This window comes from Oncorhynchus clarkii, chromosome 1 (assembly GCF_045791955.1).
Source record: "Oncorhynchus clarkii lewisi isolate Uvic-CL-2024 chromosome 1, UVic_Ocla_1.0, whole genome shotgun sequence".
Taxonomy (NCBI): Eukaryota; Metazoa; Chordata; class Actinopteri; order Salmoniformes; family Salmonidae; genus Oncorhynchus; species Oncorhynchus clarkii.
The window spans coordinates 86,450,021-86,467,754 of NC_092147.1; the positions used below are offsets into that span (position 1 = coordinate 86,450,021).

The 17,734-nt window shown below is 44.0% G+C and overlaps 1 protein-coding gene across 1 annotated transcript in view; it reads right to left on the bottom strand.

Moving 5' to 3' along the window:
- Positions 1–17,734, bottom strand: part of LOC139413593 (probable methyltransferase TARBP1) — a 34,447-nt gene that overhangs the window by 7,768 nt on the left and 8,945 nt on the right. Inside the window, exons 10-26 of the mRNA XM_071161162.1 lie at positions 16,276–16,432; positions 15,731–16,096; positions 15,118–15,215; positions 14,053–14,205; positions 13,598–13,827; positions 12,158–12,383; positions 11,637–11,825; positions 10,583–10,788; positions 9,556–9,627; positions 7,512–7,632; positions 7,052–7,162; positions 6,825–6,974; positions 6,284–6,370; positions 5,417–5,637; positions 4,567–4,648; positions 4,215–4,386; positions 3,747–3,932 (exon numbers count right to left, since the gene is read on the bottom strand). Of these exons, the coding sequence (XP_071017263.1) occupies positions 3,747–3,932; positions 4,215–4,386; positions 4,567–4,648; positions 5,417–5,637; positions 6,284–6,370; positions 6,825–6,974; positions 7,052–7,162; positions 7,512–7,632; positions 9,556–9,627; positions 10,583–10,788; positions 11,637–11,825; positions 12,158–12,383; positions 13,598–13,827; positions 14,053–14,205; positions 15,118–15,215; positions 15,731–16,096; positions 16,276–16,432 (2,827 nt within the window). The remainder of the gene's footprint in view (positions 1–3,746; positions 3,933–4,214; positions 4,387–4,566; positions 4,649–5,416; positions 5,638–6,283; positions 6,371–6,824; positions 6,975–7,051; positions 7,163–7,511; positions 7,633–9,555; positions 9,628–10,582; positions 10,789–11,636; positions 11,826–12,157; positions 12,384–13,597; positions 13,828–14,052; positions 14,206–15,117; positions 15,216–15,730; positions 16,097–16,275; positions 16,433–17,734) is intronic.

The window sequence follows — 17,734 nt, forward strand, 5'->3', positions numbered from 1 at the left end:
GGAAGATATTAAAAGGTTGAAAACATTGGGAAATATACAGTGGAAGATATTAAAAGGTTGAAAACATTGGGAAATATACAGTGGGAATATACAGTGGAAGATATTAAAGGGTTGAAAACATTGGGAAATATACAGTGGAAGATATTAAAAGGTTGAAAACATTGGGAAATATACAGTGGAAGATATTAAAGGGTTGAAAACATTGGGAAATATACAGTGGAAATATACAGTGGAAGATATTAAAAGGTTGAAAACATTGGGAAATATACAGTGGAAATATACAGTGGAAGATATTAAAAGGTTGAAAACATTGGAAAATATACAGTGGAAGATATTAAAGGGTTGAACACATTGGGAAATATACAGTGGAAGATATTAAAAGGTTGAAAACAATATTAAAAGGTTGAAAACATTGGGAAATATACAGTGGAAATATACAGTGGAAGATATTAAAAGGTTGAAAACATTGGGAAATATACAGTGGAAGATATTAAAAGGTTGAAAACATTGGGAAATATACAGTGGAAGATATTAAAAGGTTGAAAACATTGGGAAATATACAGTGGAAGATATTAAAAGGTTGAAAACATTGGGAAATATACAGTGGAAGATATTAAAGGGTTGAAAACATTGGGAAATATACAGTGGAAATATACAGTGGAAGATATTAAAGGGTTGAAAACATTGGGAAATATACAGTGGAAATATACAGTGGAAGATATTAAAAGGTTGAAAACATTGGGAAATATACAGTGGAAGATATTAAAGGGTTGAAAACATTGGGAAATATACAGTGGAAGATATTAAAGGGTTGAAAACATTGGGAAATATACAGTGGAAGATATTAAAGGGTTGAAAACATTGGGAAATATACAGTGGAAGATATTAAAGGGTTGAAAACATTGGGAAATATACAGTGGAAGATATTAAAAGGTTGAAAACATTGGGAAATATACAGTGGAAATATACAGTGGAAGATATTAAAGGGTTGAAAACATTGGGAAATATACAGTGGAAATATACAGTGGAAGATATTAAAGGGTTGAAAACATTGGGAAATATGCAGTGGAAATATACAGTGGAAATATACAGTGGAAGATATTAAAGGGTTGAAAACATTGGGAAATATACAGTGGAAATATACAGTGGAAGATATTAAAAGGTTGAAAACATTGGGAAATATACAGTGGAAGATATTAAAGGGTTGAAAACATTGGGAAATATACAGTGGAAATATACAGTGGAAGATATTAAAGGGTTGAAAACATTGGGAAATATACAGTGGAAATATACAGTGGAAGATATTAAAGGGTTGAAAACATTGGGAAATATACAGTGGAAGATATCAAAAGGTGATTAAAGAAATGCAGTAAAATGGTTAAGAATGTTATAATGATGGTTGTTTTTAAGGTACAGTATATCTGGAACATGTTTAAGAGTCTTGGAGGAGGTTGATATTGACATGGTGTAATGATGAAATGTTATGTTTAAATGATGAAATGTTTAAAAAAAATTTGGATGTTTAAGATGTAATGGGAGTAATAAAGTAGGTTGGAGTAAGATTAGAATTGAGTGGAATGAGAAAGGTTAATGTCTAGAAATGAATGTTTTAAAAGTGAATGATAATGTAGTATCCTAAGGGTGCTAGCTGGACTAGCTCCCCAGGTCAGAACAGCCAGGAGGAGGCAGGAAGAGGTACGCGTGCGGTTGAGGCGGACATCCTGTCTAGGCAAGAGAAGAATCCCCTTCTGAGAAATGGCCGCATTACAGTAGGTGTTAACCACTGAATGCCTGCGTCATCGGGGCAGATCTATAACCACCATGAGTTAGCAGAATGAGGAGTGAAAGAGGCAGGATTTTTGGGAGAGGTACGACTCTCTTTGAGCTTGCTAGAAGAACCTGTCTTCAGCTGGAGGAAGATTTTGCTAAATCTTTTTAGCTTAAAATGCATCGATATTTATTCTTAGTGTTTAAGTAGAAATCTAGGGGGAACACTTAAGGTTACCTCATTGATAGGAGTGTTAAAGTAGTTAAACACCGACTGAAGGACTGATCATCCCGAGGGGGGAAGACAAACGGTTTATAAATTGTAAGAAATGTTTTTTCTTGTTATTAAATACTGTGCTTCTCATAAAATTGTAAAAGGACAAACAATATATTACTGGCACCCTAATAATGGTTTAGTTAAGGGCGCTGGAGGCATCTATGACTCTAATCCAGGGTTAATTTTCACTTATCGGTTTGTGATATTTCTTTGTGATTGATTGATCTGGGATTTTTTATGTATTTTTCTAGAATTTTGAATAAACTAGCTTTATTGTTCTGACACCCTGTGTTATCAAAGAGTCATACAAATGCATGTCGTTTTACTCTAGGTTTCTGAAATTGACTTGATTAATCGAGGATCTCTAGCAAATTTTCTTGGCTAACTAGTCCATTGGGAACCCTAGACCCGAACTATAGGTACGGAGTGCATTGATAGGAGTCGTAAAATGGGTGTCTGGGCTAAACCAACCCAGAGGAGTGCGTCCCACTCATAGTGTGCTGAAGTTGAAGCTCTGGCCTGGACGATCCTGAGAAGGCGCTGGGGGTTTATAAATTAGGAGTGAGGGAGCATAGGCACTCGTCTTCTAGGATAGCCCACTTTACTCTAAGGCCTTTACTGTTGAGGAACAGTCCCTAGCTGTATACTAGCTCAGTGGTAAAGCAGAGCGGCATCTATCAGATCTGTAGGGATTAATGAGGAGGAATAATTGACCTGCCATTGGGTAGGCAGGGGCGAGTTGAATTGTTAATCCTGCAGAGGTGGTATTCTAGCTCTGACACACGGTTAGAAACCTAGAACATAAAACAGTGTTTGTATGGTCCTAAAATGGTTCTCACGTTAAACGTCAACTTTGGCCACGAAAATTCTCCATTTTCAAACAGAAATGGGGTATGCCTTTGGTGGTTCATCGATGACGATGATACATTACTCCCACTCGCCAGAAAAAGTAACTATTGACTCCTGAGTTTAAAAAAATCTTAACTAGACAGTAGCTAGCCAGTTTGCTAGCATCATTTAATAGCCTAATGGTAGTAGCTAGTACTACTAACTAGTAGCTAGGCCATAATTGAAAATAAGAATTTGTTCTTAACTGACTTGCCTAGTTAAATGAAGATAAAAAAATACAAATTTGAATATTGGTTGATAAAATAGGTTTTCTCCTGTATAAACTCATTTAAATCAACATAAGGCTTACATAAACAGACAGCAGGCAGCGCAGCAATACGGCAGCCCAGTGGGGAACATGAGTCTGTTATGATGCAGTGCTAGTGCTCCTTAGACAAACTCTGATTAGGACTGATTAGTTTATGTAGTGCTGCCTGCTGCTGTCTGTTTGCATGGCAACGCTTAGCAACACCAAGTATATTGGGTAGCTAATGGAAAATAATACAATACAATACAATATAGCTAGATAGAAATGGCTGTGGGTTCATATGTGACCGACTGGATTCCAACCAGGGTCTCCTGAACACTACATGACTGTGTTAGCTCCTTGAGCTCAAGCCTGGGGAGCTAACACAAGTCTTCAGGTCTCAAGCAAGGTTACTCATCATGTGAACATGGTTCATCATTCCACCTCCGTTACACATGGAACCCAGAGAGATCAGCAGATGAAGGTTAAAACATTCATCCTGTACCAAGTTGTTCAGCATTGACTGACCTGTATAAATAGAGGTTAAATAGAAAATAAATAACTAACCTCCCAGGTTGGTGGGCTTGTCTATGAGAGAGGCAACCACCAGGAGGGCACTGTGCAGCTTTCCCAGGCGTGCTGCTCTCTGCTGGGGCACTAGACCCAGCTCTGGCTCCTGTTCCTGGATCCCCAACCTCCAGGGGGTCATCTTCTTCTGGACCTCGGCCCAGCGCTCCTCACCATCCTGATCCCCTAACAAACACACTGAGGTATCTACAACAGGGCTTTTAAACTGAAGTCCTGGAGGGCCAGAACACTTATAAAGTCAGGGACCTGGCCAATCAATTTCATGAATTGATCATTTAACTACCAGGTAGAAAGGAGAACCAGCAGTACTTCAGACCAATAGTTGAATAGCTGTGATCTCCACTTTAACCAGAGTAGCTGTCTGTTGGGTACAGTCTCTGCTGCCATCTAGTGGTGATACCCTTTTCAGTTCAAGACAACTTCCTTTATCCCCTCAGGGGAATGTACCTTTATCCTGCTGGATCCAGTCTCCAGGCTGAATCTGGCTCAGGTCAGGGACAGGGTTCCTCAACGGGAGAGATGCACTCTGGGAGAAGTCCACCAACTTCTCAAACTTCCAGGGCGGAATCCACTCGTCCTCAAACACCTCTGATAGGCTGGGGAATGTGTAGAATATGGTCTGGCAGGGAGAGACGGGAGGAAAAAGGACAGTTTACACACGTCGTCTCTCCTCAATCGACACTCGGTACATTGGTTTTTTAGAGACCCAACGCAATTAGGTCAAATTACAATGAATCAAGAGATTTTAAAAGATTTATACTTCAAATTCACACAATCAATCAACAATACAGTGTCTTACTTCCACACTATAGTCTCTAACAGGATGAAAGCCATCAAAGAAGAAGTGGTCCTGGATCCTGCTCCAGTTCTTATTGGCATTTCTGTACAGAGATATACAGTAGTTATATGAGTCCAATAATGTATTTATTTAACTAGGCAAGTTAGTTAAGAACAAATTCTTATTTACAATGGCGGCCTACCCCGGCCAAACCCAGACTACGCTGGGCCAATTGTGCACCGCCCTATGGGACTCCCAAATACAACCGGATGTGATCTAGCCTGGATTCGAACCAGGTACTGCAGTGATGCCTCTTGCACTGAGATACAATGTCTTAGACCACTGCACCACTCGGGAGCCCAATAACAATTTCCACAGTTTCCAATGGAGCTAAGATAACCAAATGTGGTTCCTCCTTCACTAATAATAACAGGTAGCCTAGTGGTTAGAGTGTTGGACTAGATCGAATCAATGAGCTGACAAGGTCAAAATCTGTGGTTCCTCCTTCACTAATAATAACAGGTAGCCTAGTGGTTAGAGCGTTGGACTAGTAACCGAAAGGTTGTTAGATCGAATCAATGAGCTGACAAGGTCAAAATATGTGGTTCTGCCCCTGAACAAGGCAGTTAACCCACTGTTCCTAGGCCGTCATTGAAAATAAGAATGTGTTCTTAACTGACTTGCCTGGTTAAATTTTTAAAAAGAGACTTCCAGTAATATATGCCATTTAGCAGTCACTTTTATCCAAAGAGACTTACAGTCATGTGTGTATACATGTTATGGATGTACAGTGACTGTATGAATTTTAGAATGCGATTCCTGCGGCAACCTTGGCAACATAATAATCCTAGTTCATATGTAACTCACTCACCCAGTACTCTGCATAGCCTCAGCCTGGTGCAGACAGGCCTTAACGACGGTGGCCAGCCCCCCGAGCCCATCCGCTCCCCCGGCCCCCTCCTCGGCCTCGGCCCTCGCCCCCTCCAGACCCCACACCCTCTTCAGGGCCAGCAGGGCGTACAGACGAACACTGAAGTTATGGCTGAAACACCACTGGAGTATAACATCCAGGGCCTTACGCCACTGTACTGCCTGGTGGGGGGTACAGACAGAGAGATGGAGAGAGAGAGAGACGGAGAGAGATACAGAGAGAGACAGAGAGAGAGAGATGGAGAGATAGAGAGAGAGATGGAGAGATAGAGAGAGAGACAGAGAGAGAGAGAGAGAGAGAGACAGAGAGAGAGAGAGAGAGAGAGATGGAGACGGAGAGAGAGAGACAGAGAGACAGAGAGAGATGGAGAGATAGAGAGATACAGAGATACAGAGAGAGAGAGAGAGAGAGAGATGGAGAAATAGAGAGATAGAGAGAGAGACAGAGAGAGATGGAGAGATAGAGAGAGAGACAGAGAGAGAGACAGAGAGAGAGACAGAGAGAGAGAGAGAGAGAGAGAGATGGAGACGGAGAGAGAGAGACAGAGAGACAGAGAGATAGAGATACAGAGAGAGATACATACAGAGAGAAGGGAGAGAGATACAGAGAGAAGGGAGAGAAGTGTGAACACTGAAGTTATGGCTGAAACACACTGAAACACAACTGGAGGATCGTGTCCAGGGCCTTAAGCCACTGTACTGCCTGGTGTGGAGGGACACAGAGGAGGAGGAGAGGGGCTCAGGAGAGGAGGAAGAGTCCCCTGTGCTTTAATGGTTTTACTTTATGATGGTGACATGTGGATCTTACCTTCTCCTTGAGTTGAGGCATGATGATGTTGAGGTGGACCAACACAGACAGGAAGGTACAGACACTGGTCTTGGTCTTCTCTTGATCCTGTTCAGACACAAACCACATCAATTAGACACATTGGCTATAGATCAATATGGACTATCACAAGTTCTTTAAGCCAGTGAAAATAGAAGCCACTTTTCATTCAGTGACAATACAATAGATGCCAGTTTTTGTGGTATTATGTGGCACAGTGGGTAAGAGCATGGCACTAGCAACACCAAGGTTGAGGGTTCAATTCCAGCAGTGGTCACATACACATCCGAAAAGGGTAAGCACTCACCACCCTGAAGCAGGCCCAGAGTCAGTCTGTATTCTGGGTACTGGACTAGGATTAAAACCATCTGCCACTCACCACCCTGAAGCAGGCCCAGAGTCAGTCTGTATTCAGGGTACTGGACTAGGATTAAAACCATCTGCCACTCACCACACTGAAGCAGGCCCAGAGTCAGTCTGTATTCAGGGTACTGGACTAGGATTAAAACCATCTGCCACTCACCACACTGAAGCAGGCCCAGAGTCGGTCTATGTGTTCAGGATACTGGACTAGGATTAGAACCATCTTCCACTCTATCAGGTACTTGACTGAGGCCTGGTTACTGACGAAACCTGCCTCAAACACACGACCCAGAACGGTACCTACAAACTCCTGGATGAACACAAACACAGGGTTAATAGAGGTTTCATTCAGGTGTGTATGTGTGTGTGTGTGTGTGTGTGTCTCACCCCTCTCAGTTTGGGCAGCAGCATCAGTAGTGTCTGCCACACCCTGTTCTTGACACGATGCTGCAGGGAGTTGCTATAGTAACGCTGTTTTGACTTCGATATGGCCTCATCCTGAAAGAGAAAAAGACTTAAAACGACACATGAACTAATAACTACTGTGTTGGAGCTCAGGGAGATGGACAGTGGTCTTTAATATATTACTGCAGTATGAACTGGATTAATGTGTGTGATGCTATGAACACACACACACTGAATGAGTAGACATCGTGGACTATAAACAAGCCAAATCTCCAGCTGTGTCAGTCTTCCCTTGATTCCTACGGTCCTCTCTGGTCACCTCCTCCTCAAAATGAATTGGAGGATAAGATCTCAGAGGATGTTCTCCTGTAATGTATTTTGAGAAGGAGGTAAGGAGAGAGGACACGAGGAAAGACTAATTGAGGAAGAGCCCTGATCTTACCTTTTTAAGCAAGCAGAGAACCAGTTCTTCCATCAGTCTCTCATGCAGCTGATTGGAGGGCTGGAGGCGGCTGAGGAACGCCACGACACACACACGTGGCAACTGGTCATCCCGGTTATCACTGCCAGAGAGAAAGAGAAAGCTTAGAGATAAATGTATCTCTGCAGAGAAATAGGGACTACATTCACTGTTGACTATAGTACAAAGAAGGTCCACTATTGTCAGTGATGTGGTCGACTCCATGTTTTTATAGCCTGAATACACTACAGTGAGGGGTCAGGTAATATGTTCCAGTCCCACTACAGTGAGGGGTCAGGTAATATGTTCCAGTCCCACTACAGTGAGGGGTCAGGTAATATGTTCCAGTCCCACTACAGTGAGGGGTCAGGTAATATGTTCCAGTCCCACTACAGTGAGGGGTCAGGTAATATGTCCCAGTCCCACTACAGTGAGGGGTCAGGTAATATGTTCCAGTCCCACTACAGTGAGGGGTCAGGTAATATGTCCCAGTCCCACTACAGTGAGGGGTCAGGTAATATGTTCTAGTCCCACTACAGTGAGGGTCAGGTAATATGTCCCAGTCCCACTACAGTGAGGGGTCAGGTTATAGGTTCCAGTCCCACTACATTATAGTACAGCAGACAAGACTACAGTAGAGTACAGTATAGTACAGTAGACTACAGTATAGTACAGTAGACTATAGTACAGTATAGTACAGTAGACTAGAGTACAGTACAGTATAGTAGAGTACCATAGACTACAGTAGACTACAGCATAGTACAGTAGACTACAGTAGAGTACACTACAGCACACTATAGTACAATAGAGTAGACTACACATAGTACAGTAGACTACAGTATAGTACAGGACAGTAAACTACTGTATAGTACAGGAGAGTACTGTGTATAGTAGATTACAGTAGACTACAGTATAGTACAGGACAGTAGACTACAGTATAGTACAGGACAGTAGACTACAGAACAGTACAGTAGACTACAGTATAGTACAGTAGACTAGAGTACAGTACAGTATAGTAGAGTACCATAGACTACAGTATAGTACAGTACACTATAGTATAGTACAGTAGACTACACTATAGTACAATACACTACAGTATAGTACAGTAGACTACCGTATAGTACAGTAGACTACCGTATAGTACAGTAGACTACCGTATAGTACAGTAGACTACCGTATAGTACAGTACACTACAGTATAGTAGACTACAGTACAGTACAGTAGACTATAGTACAGTACACTATAGTATAGTACAGTAGACTACAGTACACTAGGGTACAGTAGATTACACTATAGTACAATACACTACAGTATAGTACAGTACACTACAGTACACTACAGTACAGTAGACTACCGTATAGTACAGTACACTACAGTACAGTAGACTACAGTACAGTACAATAAACTACAGTATAGTACAGTACACTATAGTACAGTACAGTAGACTACAGTACACTAGGGTACAGTAGATTACACTATAGTACAATACACTACAGTATAGTACAGTACACTACAGTACACTACAGTACAGTAGACTACCGTATAGTACAGTACACTACAGTACAGTAGACTACAGTACAGTACAATAAACTACAGTATAGTACAGAACACTATAGTACAGTACAATAAACTACAGTATAGTACAGTACACTATAGTACAGTACAGTAGACTACCGTAAAGTACAGTACACTATAGTACAGCACAGTACACTATAGTACAGTACACTACACTATAGTACAGTACACAATAGTACAGTACAGTACACTACAGTGTAGTACAGTAAACTACACTATAGTACAGTACACAATAGTACAGTACAGTACACTACAGTGTAGTACAGTAAACTACAGTATAGTACAGTAGACTATAGTACAGTACACTACAGTATAGTACAGTACACTATATATAGTACAGTACAGTAAACTACAGTATAGTACAGTAGACTATAGCATAGTACAGTAAACTACAGTATAGTACAGTACAGTAGACTACACTATAGTAGATGAAGTGAGTTCAGCAGCTGACCTGGGGACTGCAGTGTTAGCAGCACACTCCTCTCCAAGCCTCTCCACATAGACCTGAACCTCCTGGATCAGCCTATGGAGAAGACAATCCATTATCCAGACAAGACCCTCAGTCCACAACAACCACTCCAATAACACACTCTCTCACATTCTCTGTCTCTTCTCGCTCACATTCTCTGACTCTCGCTCACATTCTCTGTCTCTTCTCGCTCACATCCTCTGTGTCTTCTCGCTCACATTCTCTGACTCTCGCTCACATTCTCTGTCTCTTCTCGCTCACATCCTCTGTGTCTTCTCGCTCACATTCTCTGTCTCTTCTCGCTCACATTCTCTGTCTCTTCTCGCTCACATTCTCTGTCTCTTCTCGCTCACATTCTCTGTCTCTTCTCGCTCACATTCTCTGTCTCTTCTCGCTCACATTCTCTGACTCTCGCTCACATTCTCTGACTCTTCTCGCTCACATTCTCTGACTCTTCTCGCTCACATTCTCTGACTCTTCTCGCTCACATTCTCTGACTCTTCTCGCTCACATTCTCTGACACTTCTCGCTCACATTCTCTGACTCTTCTCGCTCACATTCTCTGACTCTTCTCGCTCACATTCTCTGACTCTTCTCGCTCACATTCTCTGACTCTTCTCGCTCACATTCTCTGACTCTTCTCGCTCACATTCTCTGACTATTCTCGCTCACATTCTCTGACTCTTCTCGCTCACATTCTCTGACTCTTCTCGCTCACATTCTCTGACTCTTCTCGCTCACATTCTCTGACTCTTCTCGCTCACATTCTCTGACTCTTCTCGCTCACATTCTTTGACTCTTCTCGCTCACATTCTTTGACTCTTCTCGCTCACATTCTCTGACTCTTCTCGCTCACATTCTCTGACTCTTCTCGCTCACATTCTCTGACTCTTCTCGCTCACATTCTCTGACTCTTCTCGCTCACATTCTCTGACTCTCGCTCACATTCTCTGACTCTCGCTCACATTCTCTGACTCTCGCTCACATTCTCATTCTTTCACACACCAACCTTTGGTCCCTCCTGAACACAGGTCCATACACACATGCCTCAGCCAGGATGTCAAGGTGCAGTAGGGCACTGGAGAACATGGCATCTGATTGGCTCTCGCCTTCACTTCCTGGGCCAGTGGGCAGCCAGGTGTGGCAGCAGTGTTGGATCAGAACGTTGAATACACCAGTCTTGGCCTGGGAGAGTTCCATCAACTCAATGGCTATCTAGAGATTGAGAGGAGTCAGGTTAATTACACATCAGTTGTGTCCACATCAACGCTGTGTTTTAATACTCATAATAACCACAACATGTTCTGCTAAACACTTGGAACTAATTGCCAAGTCACATTTATCCTGTGAATATGTACCCCATGCTTCCCTCTAATTACCTGTTGTAGAGTAACAGTGAACCCAGGTGTTGATACCCCATGCCTCCCTCTAGTTACCTGTTGTAGAGTAACAGTGAACCCAGGTGTTGATACCCCATGCTTCCCTCTAATTACCTGTTGTAGAGTAACAGTGAACCCAGGTGTTGATACCCCATGCCTCCCTCTAGTTACCTGTTGTAGAGTAACAGTGAGCCCAGGTGTTGATACCCCATGCCTCCCTCTAGTTACCTGTTGTAGAGTAACAGTGAACCCAGGTGTTGATACCCCATGCCTCCCTCTAGTTACCTGTTGTAGAGTAACAGTAAACCCAGGTGTTGATACCCCATGCCTCCCTCTAGTTACCTGTTGTAGAGTAACAGTGAACCCAGGTGTTGATACCCCATGCCTCCCTCTAGTTACCTGTTGTAGAGTAACAGTGAGCCCAGGTGCTGATACCCCATGCCTCCCTCTAGTTACCTGTTGTAGAGTAACAGTAAACCCAGGTGTTGATACCCCATGCCTCCCTCTAGTTACCTGTTGTAGAGTAACAGTAAACCCAGGTGTTGATACCCCATGCCTCCCTCTAGTTACCTGTTGTAGAGTAACAGTAAACCCAGGTGTTGATACCCCATGCCTCCCTCTAGTTACCTGTTGTAGAGTAACAGTGAGCCCAGGTGTTGATACCCCATGCCTCCCTCTAGTTACCTGTTGTAGAGTAACAGTGAGCCCAGGTGCCTGCTCCTCTGTTAACTCCAGCAGGCTGTGGTGAAAGGCCATGGTCACAAAGCCCTGCAGGGTGGGCCAGAAGTCATGAGGGTTACTGCTCAGTCCCAGCACCAGCTTCCAGGAGACAGTCACAGCCTCTACACACAGGGCCTCCTCAGACAGCGCCACCTGGTGGAGGGAGGGAGAAGCACAGGTTTACTATTTCATATTGCCTTATCAGAAGCCATATAAAGCAGGACATAAATGACTTGGCCACATGACCACTGAAACACTGTTGCAGTCTAAATAAGCTGTTAAACAAAACCAAGGCTTGGATTTCACTGTCTTTCCCCATAGACTGCGTACAAGGTAAGGAAACATGTTGTTTTGTAATTTGGGTGAACTATTCATTTAAACATGGTTATTGGTGTGAACAAGCCTGTAGAGAGCTGGGTGAGATAGAATGTCTCAGCCAGGTAGTGGACATGACAATATCAGCTGTAGTCAATGCTAAGACTCACCTGTGGCAACATGGAGGCCATGAAGTCCAGTACAGGCAGTACCAGGCCACTGGGTAGCAGAGACAGAGCCCCTATAGCAGCCTGGAGGGACCCTGACGCCCTGGGGAGCTCCAGGGGCCCGGGTGGGCCTATTCTCCTTCCGTATCCCAGGCACGTCCACTGGTCCCGGATGAAATGAGCTGCCATACGGCCCCAGTCCTTGAGGAGAGGACCCTGCTCTGAAACACTGTGACAGATGACAAACACTTAATATTTCAGAGATATTGGCAAGGCCCACTGATTACTACTATCTCCCAGACAACACATCTACTAGGGACCTCTGATTACTACTATCTCCCAGACAACACATCTACTAGGGACCTCTGATTACTACTATCTCCCAGACAACACATCTACTAGGGACCTCTGATTACTACTATCTCCCTGACAACACATCTACTAAGGACCTCTGATTACTACTATCTCCCTGACAACACATCTACTAAGGACCTCTGATTACTACTATCTCCCTGACAACACATCTACTAGGGACCTCTGAATACCCAAATTAGAGCTGTGCAAAAATGTATGCACTCACTGCTGTAAGTCCCTTTGGAAAAGAGTGTCTGCTAATTCATTTAAAACGTTTAAAAAAATAAGAGGTATGTGGGTGGAGGAGGGTTAGGCTGGGTGGTGTCATATGTATAGGTAACAGGAATGTGGATGTTGTGTTTTTACTTTGCTATTTTTAACATTTCTTAAGGACTCTTGGAAGACTAGCCCTTGGGCTAAAAGAGATCCTAATAAAATCTATACATTTCTATTGGACACTAAATAATCTGCTACACAACCAAAACAAACAGCAAATACATCCAACAAGTTGGTAGAGTCCCTGGCTTGATGTAATCATTGTGTGCTGGGAATATGGGACCAAATACTAAACCTGACTACTTTAATACACATAAGTTGATTTGACCCGATACTTTTGGTCCCATAAAAAGGGGGGACTATATGTTCCTTTAATTTCTAAACAGTTCCCCTTATATGGAGGACAATACCCTCAAATTAAATCTGTCAGTCTGAACTTTAACCTCATTGTCATTGTATCAATCCAAAGTGCTGGAGTACAGAGACAAAACAACAACAAATGTGTCACTGTCCCAATACATTAGCAGCTCACTGTATGTAGATGTGCATATCCTTGACACAATCTCCATTTGACCTGTAACCTCTGGGAGATGGGTTTTCTCCCACATGTAAATTCCAGGTTGAACAGCAAATTATTGAAGAGCATGTGACCAAAACAGTCACAAATTAGACCCGTGACTGGCAGAGAAACGAGGGTCATTTAGTGTTTATACTAGTGGTTTACTATACAACACATTGTCCTGATGATACAGTACATCTGCATTTAAACAATAACATGCATTCTATATACTACACAAAGTGTTCTGTACTGACCCTGTTGACTGAGCTGCAGTTGGAGGTTTCAGCAGGGTCTGGTTGAAGTTGACCAGAGAGAGAGGAGGGGCTGGGGGTGGAGCAGGGGAGTAGAAGTAGCTAGACAGATGAACCAGTAGAATTGTGGTCTCTGATTGGAGGTTGAACACTCCCAACGCTGCAACCTCACAGGTCATGGCCAACGACGCCATGGCAACCGCCCTGGACACCTGACCCGCCACAGAGGGGATCTAAGAGAAACACACACAAGTCCCTTCCAGTTTTATAGTGAAAACCATGGTGAATATAAACATGACATGACAAATAGCAGTTCAACTAGTCTTTTTGAAATCAGAGTCTAACTGCTAAAGAAAATATCCCATTTTTCAAATTGACACACGAATCCAATTATGTATGAAGTGACTAGCGAAGGAGAGCAGCCTGAGAGAGGGGAGGTCGATCCTGGAATACTGTACCTGGTCAGCTTCTAGGGTCCTCAGGACGTATCTGAGGAGTCTGGGGAAATAGGCCTCCTGTACCTTGGAGTGGTTCCACTCTAACACACTGTACATCAGCACCACCTCCTTCAGCACTGACAGGTAGAGCTCAGCACGCTCTACATCACATAGCTGGAGAGGACAGACAAACAAAACACAGGCGGAGGACAAATGCAGGTACATGATCAATGTTGTAGGATGTGAGATTGAGTGAGTGACAGTAAGTGAGTGAGTGAGTGAGTGAGTGAGTGAGTGAGTGAGTGAGTGAGTGACAGTGAGAGCGAGTGACAGTGAAAGCGAGAGAGAGTGACAGTGAAAGCGAGAGTGACAGTGAGTGAGTGAGTGAGTGAGTGAGTAAAAGCGAGAGAGAGTGAGTGACAGTGAGTGAGTGAGTGTTATGGATTTTATGAATAATGACTAAATTACGTATACATTTAACGTAGAACTATAACTAACATAATTACTACCCTGTCACTGTATGAAACTTATTAGAATCATAAAACTAAATCTAATGTGTGTAGTTTTAGTCAAAAATTAGAACAAGGACTTTCTGTTCCTTTTTAGTATGTAAGCAGGGTGTAAGTGAGAAACAAATGGAGCTATCGTCAGACAAGCTGGAACACTGTGTTCCTTACAGGACATTCTGTCCCCACCCAGGGAGGGGAGAGACCTTGGGCTTGTAGTAGATTGTTTAACAGGTGGCAGACTATTTATGAGTAGAAGAAGACTTGTGAACTATGTTGCCATTGTATCTGAGAGGTCGAGGGACATTGATGACGAAATGTGAGGTATATAGACCAATGTTCCAGAAATGATAGGCAGAGCTCTCATAAATAAACATTCCTGACAATTGTAGCTGGGCCTCCGTCTTATTCATTCCAACCAGTTTCCTACAAATCCTGGGTATCAGGCTGAGTAATCAATTCAATTGGGTTTATGAACACTGAGAACATAATTCTCTTGACAGTGAGTGAGTGAGTGAGTGAGTGAGTGAGTGAGTGAAAGCAAGAGAGAGTGACAGTGAGAGCGAGAGTGTGTGTTCACCTCCTGTAGTTCTCCACTCAGTCTTCGGAGGATAAACTCCTGAATGGGCTCCACCACGCCCAGAACCAGCGTTTCCATGGAGACCGTCACACTGTCTTCTGTATGAGACAGAAGACAAAAAACGTATTATTTTTTAAACAATGAATGACATCTTATTTTGCATGTTTCCAGTGTTATGAATCAATGTGGATCATTACTAAGAATCAATTTGAATCACTGCTATGTATCACTACTTGAGTCAAGTAGAGCAGAGTAGAGTACAGTAGAGCACAGTAGAGTAGAGAACAGTACAGTACAGCAGAGTACAGCAGAGTACAGTAGAGTAGAACACAGTACAGTAGAGTACAGTAGAGTAGAACACAGTACAGTAGAGTACAGTAGAGTACAGTAGAGTACAGTAGAGTAGACCAGAGAACAGTACAGTACTGTAGAGTACAGCAGAGTACAGTAGAACACAGTACAGTAGAGCACAGTAGTTTACAGCAGAATACAGTAGAGTACAGTAGAGCAGAGAACAGTACAGTAGAGTACTGTGGAGTATAGTACAGCAGAGTACAGTACATTAGAGTACAACAGTACAGTACATTAGAATACAGTAGAGTGCAGTAGATACCTTGTTCTTTCTCTACTGCAGCAGGGGTGTGTCTGGCTGGTGTGAGCTGCAGTACTGCAGCAGGGGTGTGTCTGGCTGGTGTGAGCTGCAGTAATGCAGCAGGGGTGTGTCTGGCTGGTGTGAGCTGCAGTAGTCGTAGCAGCAGCTGCAGGCTCTTGTCAGTCTTGCGTAGCGGCAGGTAGACATTAGTGTGGAGCCTGCTCAGTGTGTCCAGTAGGGGGCGTAAGAGCGAGTCCATCCCACCGCTGACACCAGTAGTCTGCTCTCCTCCAGACCTCTGAGTCCTCCCCTCTATGTCAACACACAGTAGGATGGCCTTGGCTAGCAGCTCCGCCACTCCTGGGTCTGGGACACTGTCTGTCTGGTCTGTTGGACGTCACAACAAAGTTCATCAGTACAGTCATCTATTCTGTATACTGGAGGTGAGTCCATCTACACATACTCGTATCTGTACCTGTTGATATTCTTCATCGGATAATACTCGGAATTGGAAAAACTGATTCAGCTGTGCCAGCCGGGACTCACCTGTGCCAGCCGGGACTCACCTGTGCTAGCCGGGACTCTGAGGAAGAGCTCCATTTGGTGTTGGACGTAGCCTCTCACAGTCTCTCTCTCTGGAGAGGTACTGGTACTGGTACCATCAGCTGATTCTCTGACACAGGGCCTGAAGCTGCCTTCACTGTCAGCCAGCCAGTCACACAGCTAGTGAGGAGACACAGAAACACAAGGGACAACTGATGGAAAAACACTAAATATTTAAAAACTGTTTGAAAAGATTAGAGCTCTTCCTCATTCCACCCCCACACAGTACCTGATTCCAGAGAACAGAGCTCTTCCCTCATTCCACCCCCACACAGTACCTGATTCCAGAGAACAGAGCTCTTCCCTCATTCCACCCCCACACAGTACCTGATTCCAGAGAACAGAGCTCTTCCTCATTCCACCCCCACACAGTACCTGATTCCAGAGGACAGAGCTCTTCCTCATTCCACCCCCACACAGTACCTGATACCAGAGATCTTCCCTCATTCCACCCCCACACAGTACCTGATTCCAGAGGACAGAGCTCTTCCTCATTCCACCCCCACACAGTACCTGATTCCAGAGATCTTCCCTCATTCCACCCCCACACAGTACCTGATTCCAGAGATCTTCCCTCATTCCACCCCCACACAGTACCTGATTCCAGAGAACAGAGCTCTTCCTCATTCCACCCCCACACAGTACCTGATTCCAGAGATCTTCCCTCATTCCACCCCCACACAGTACCTGATTCCAGAGAACAGAGCTCTTCCTCATTCCAACCCCACAGAGTACCTGATTCCAGAGATCTTCCCTCATTCCACCCCCACACAGTACCTGATTCCAGAGAACAGAGCTCTTCCTCATTCCACGCCCACACAGTACCTGATTCCAGAGATCTTCCCTCATTCCACCCCCACACAGTACCTGATTCCAGAGAACAGAGCTCTTCCTCATTCCAACCCCACACAGTACCTGATTCCAGAGAACTTCCCTCATTCCACCCCCACACAGTACCTGATTCCAGAGAACAGAGCTCTTCCTCATTCCAACCCCACACAGTACCTGATTCCAGAGATCTTCCCTCATTCCACCCCCACACAGTACCTGATTCCAGAGAACAGAGCTCTTCCTCATTCCACGCCCACACAGTACCTGATTCCAGAGATCTTCACTCATTCCACCCCCACACAGTATCTGATTCCAGAGAACAGAGATCCTCCCTCATTCCACCCCCACAGTACCTGATTCCAGAGGCCAGAGCTCTTCCCTCATTCCACCCCCACACAGTACCTGATTCCAGAGGACAGAGCTCTTCCCTCATTCCACCCCCACACAGTACCTGATTCCAGAGAACAGAGCTCTTCCTCATTCCACCCCCACACAGTACCTGATTCCAGAGCTCTTCCTCATTCCACCCCCACACAGTACCTGATTCCAGAGATCCTCCCTCATTCCACCCCCACACAGTACCTGATTCCA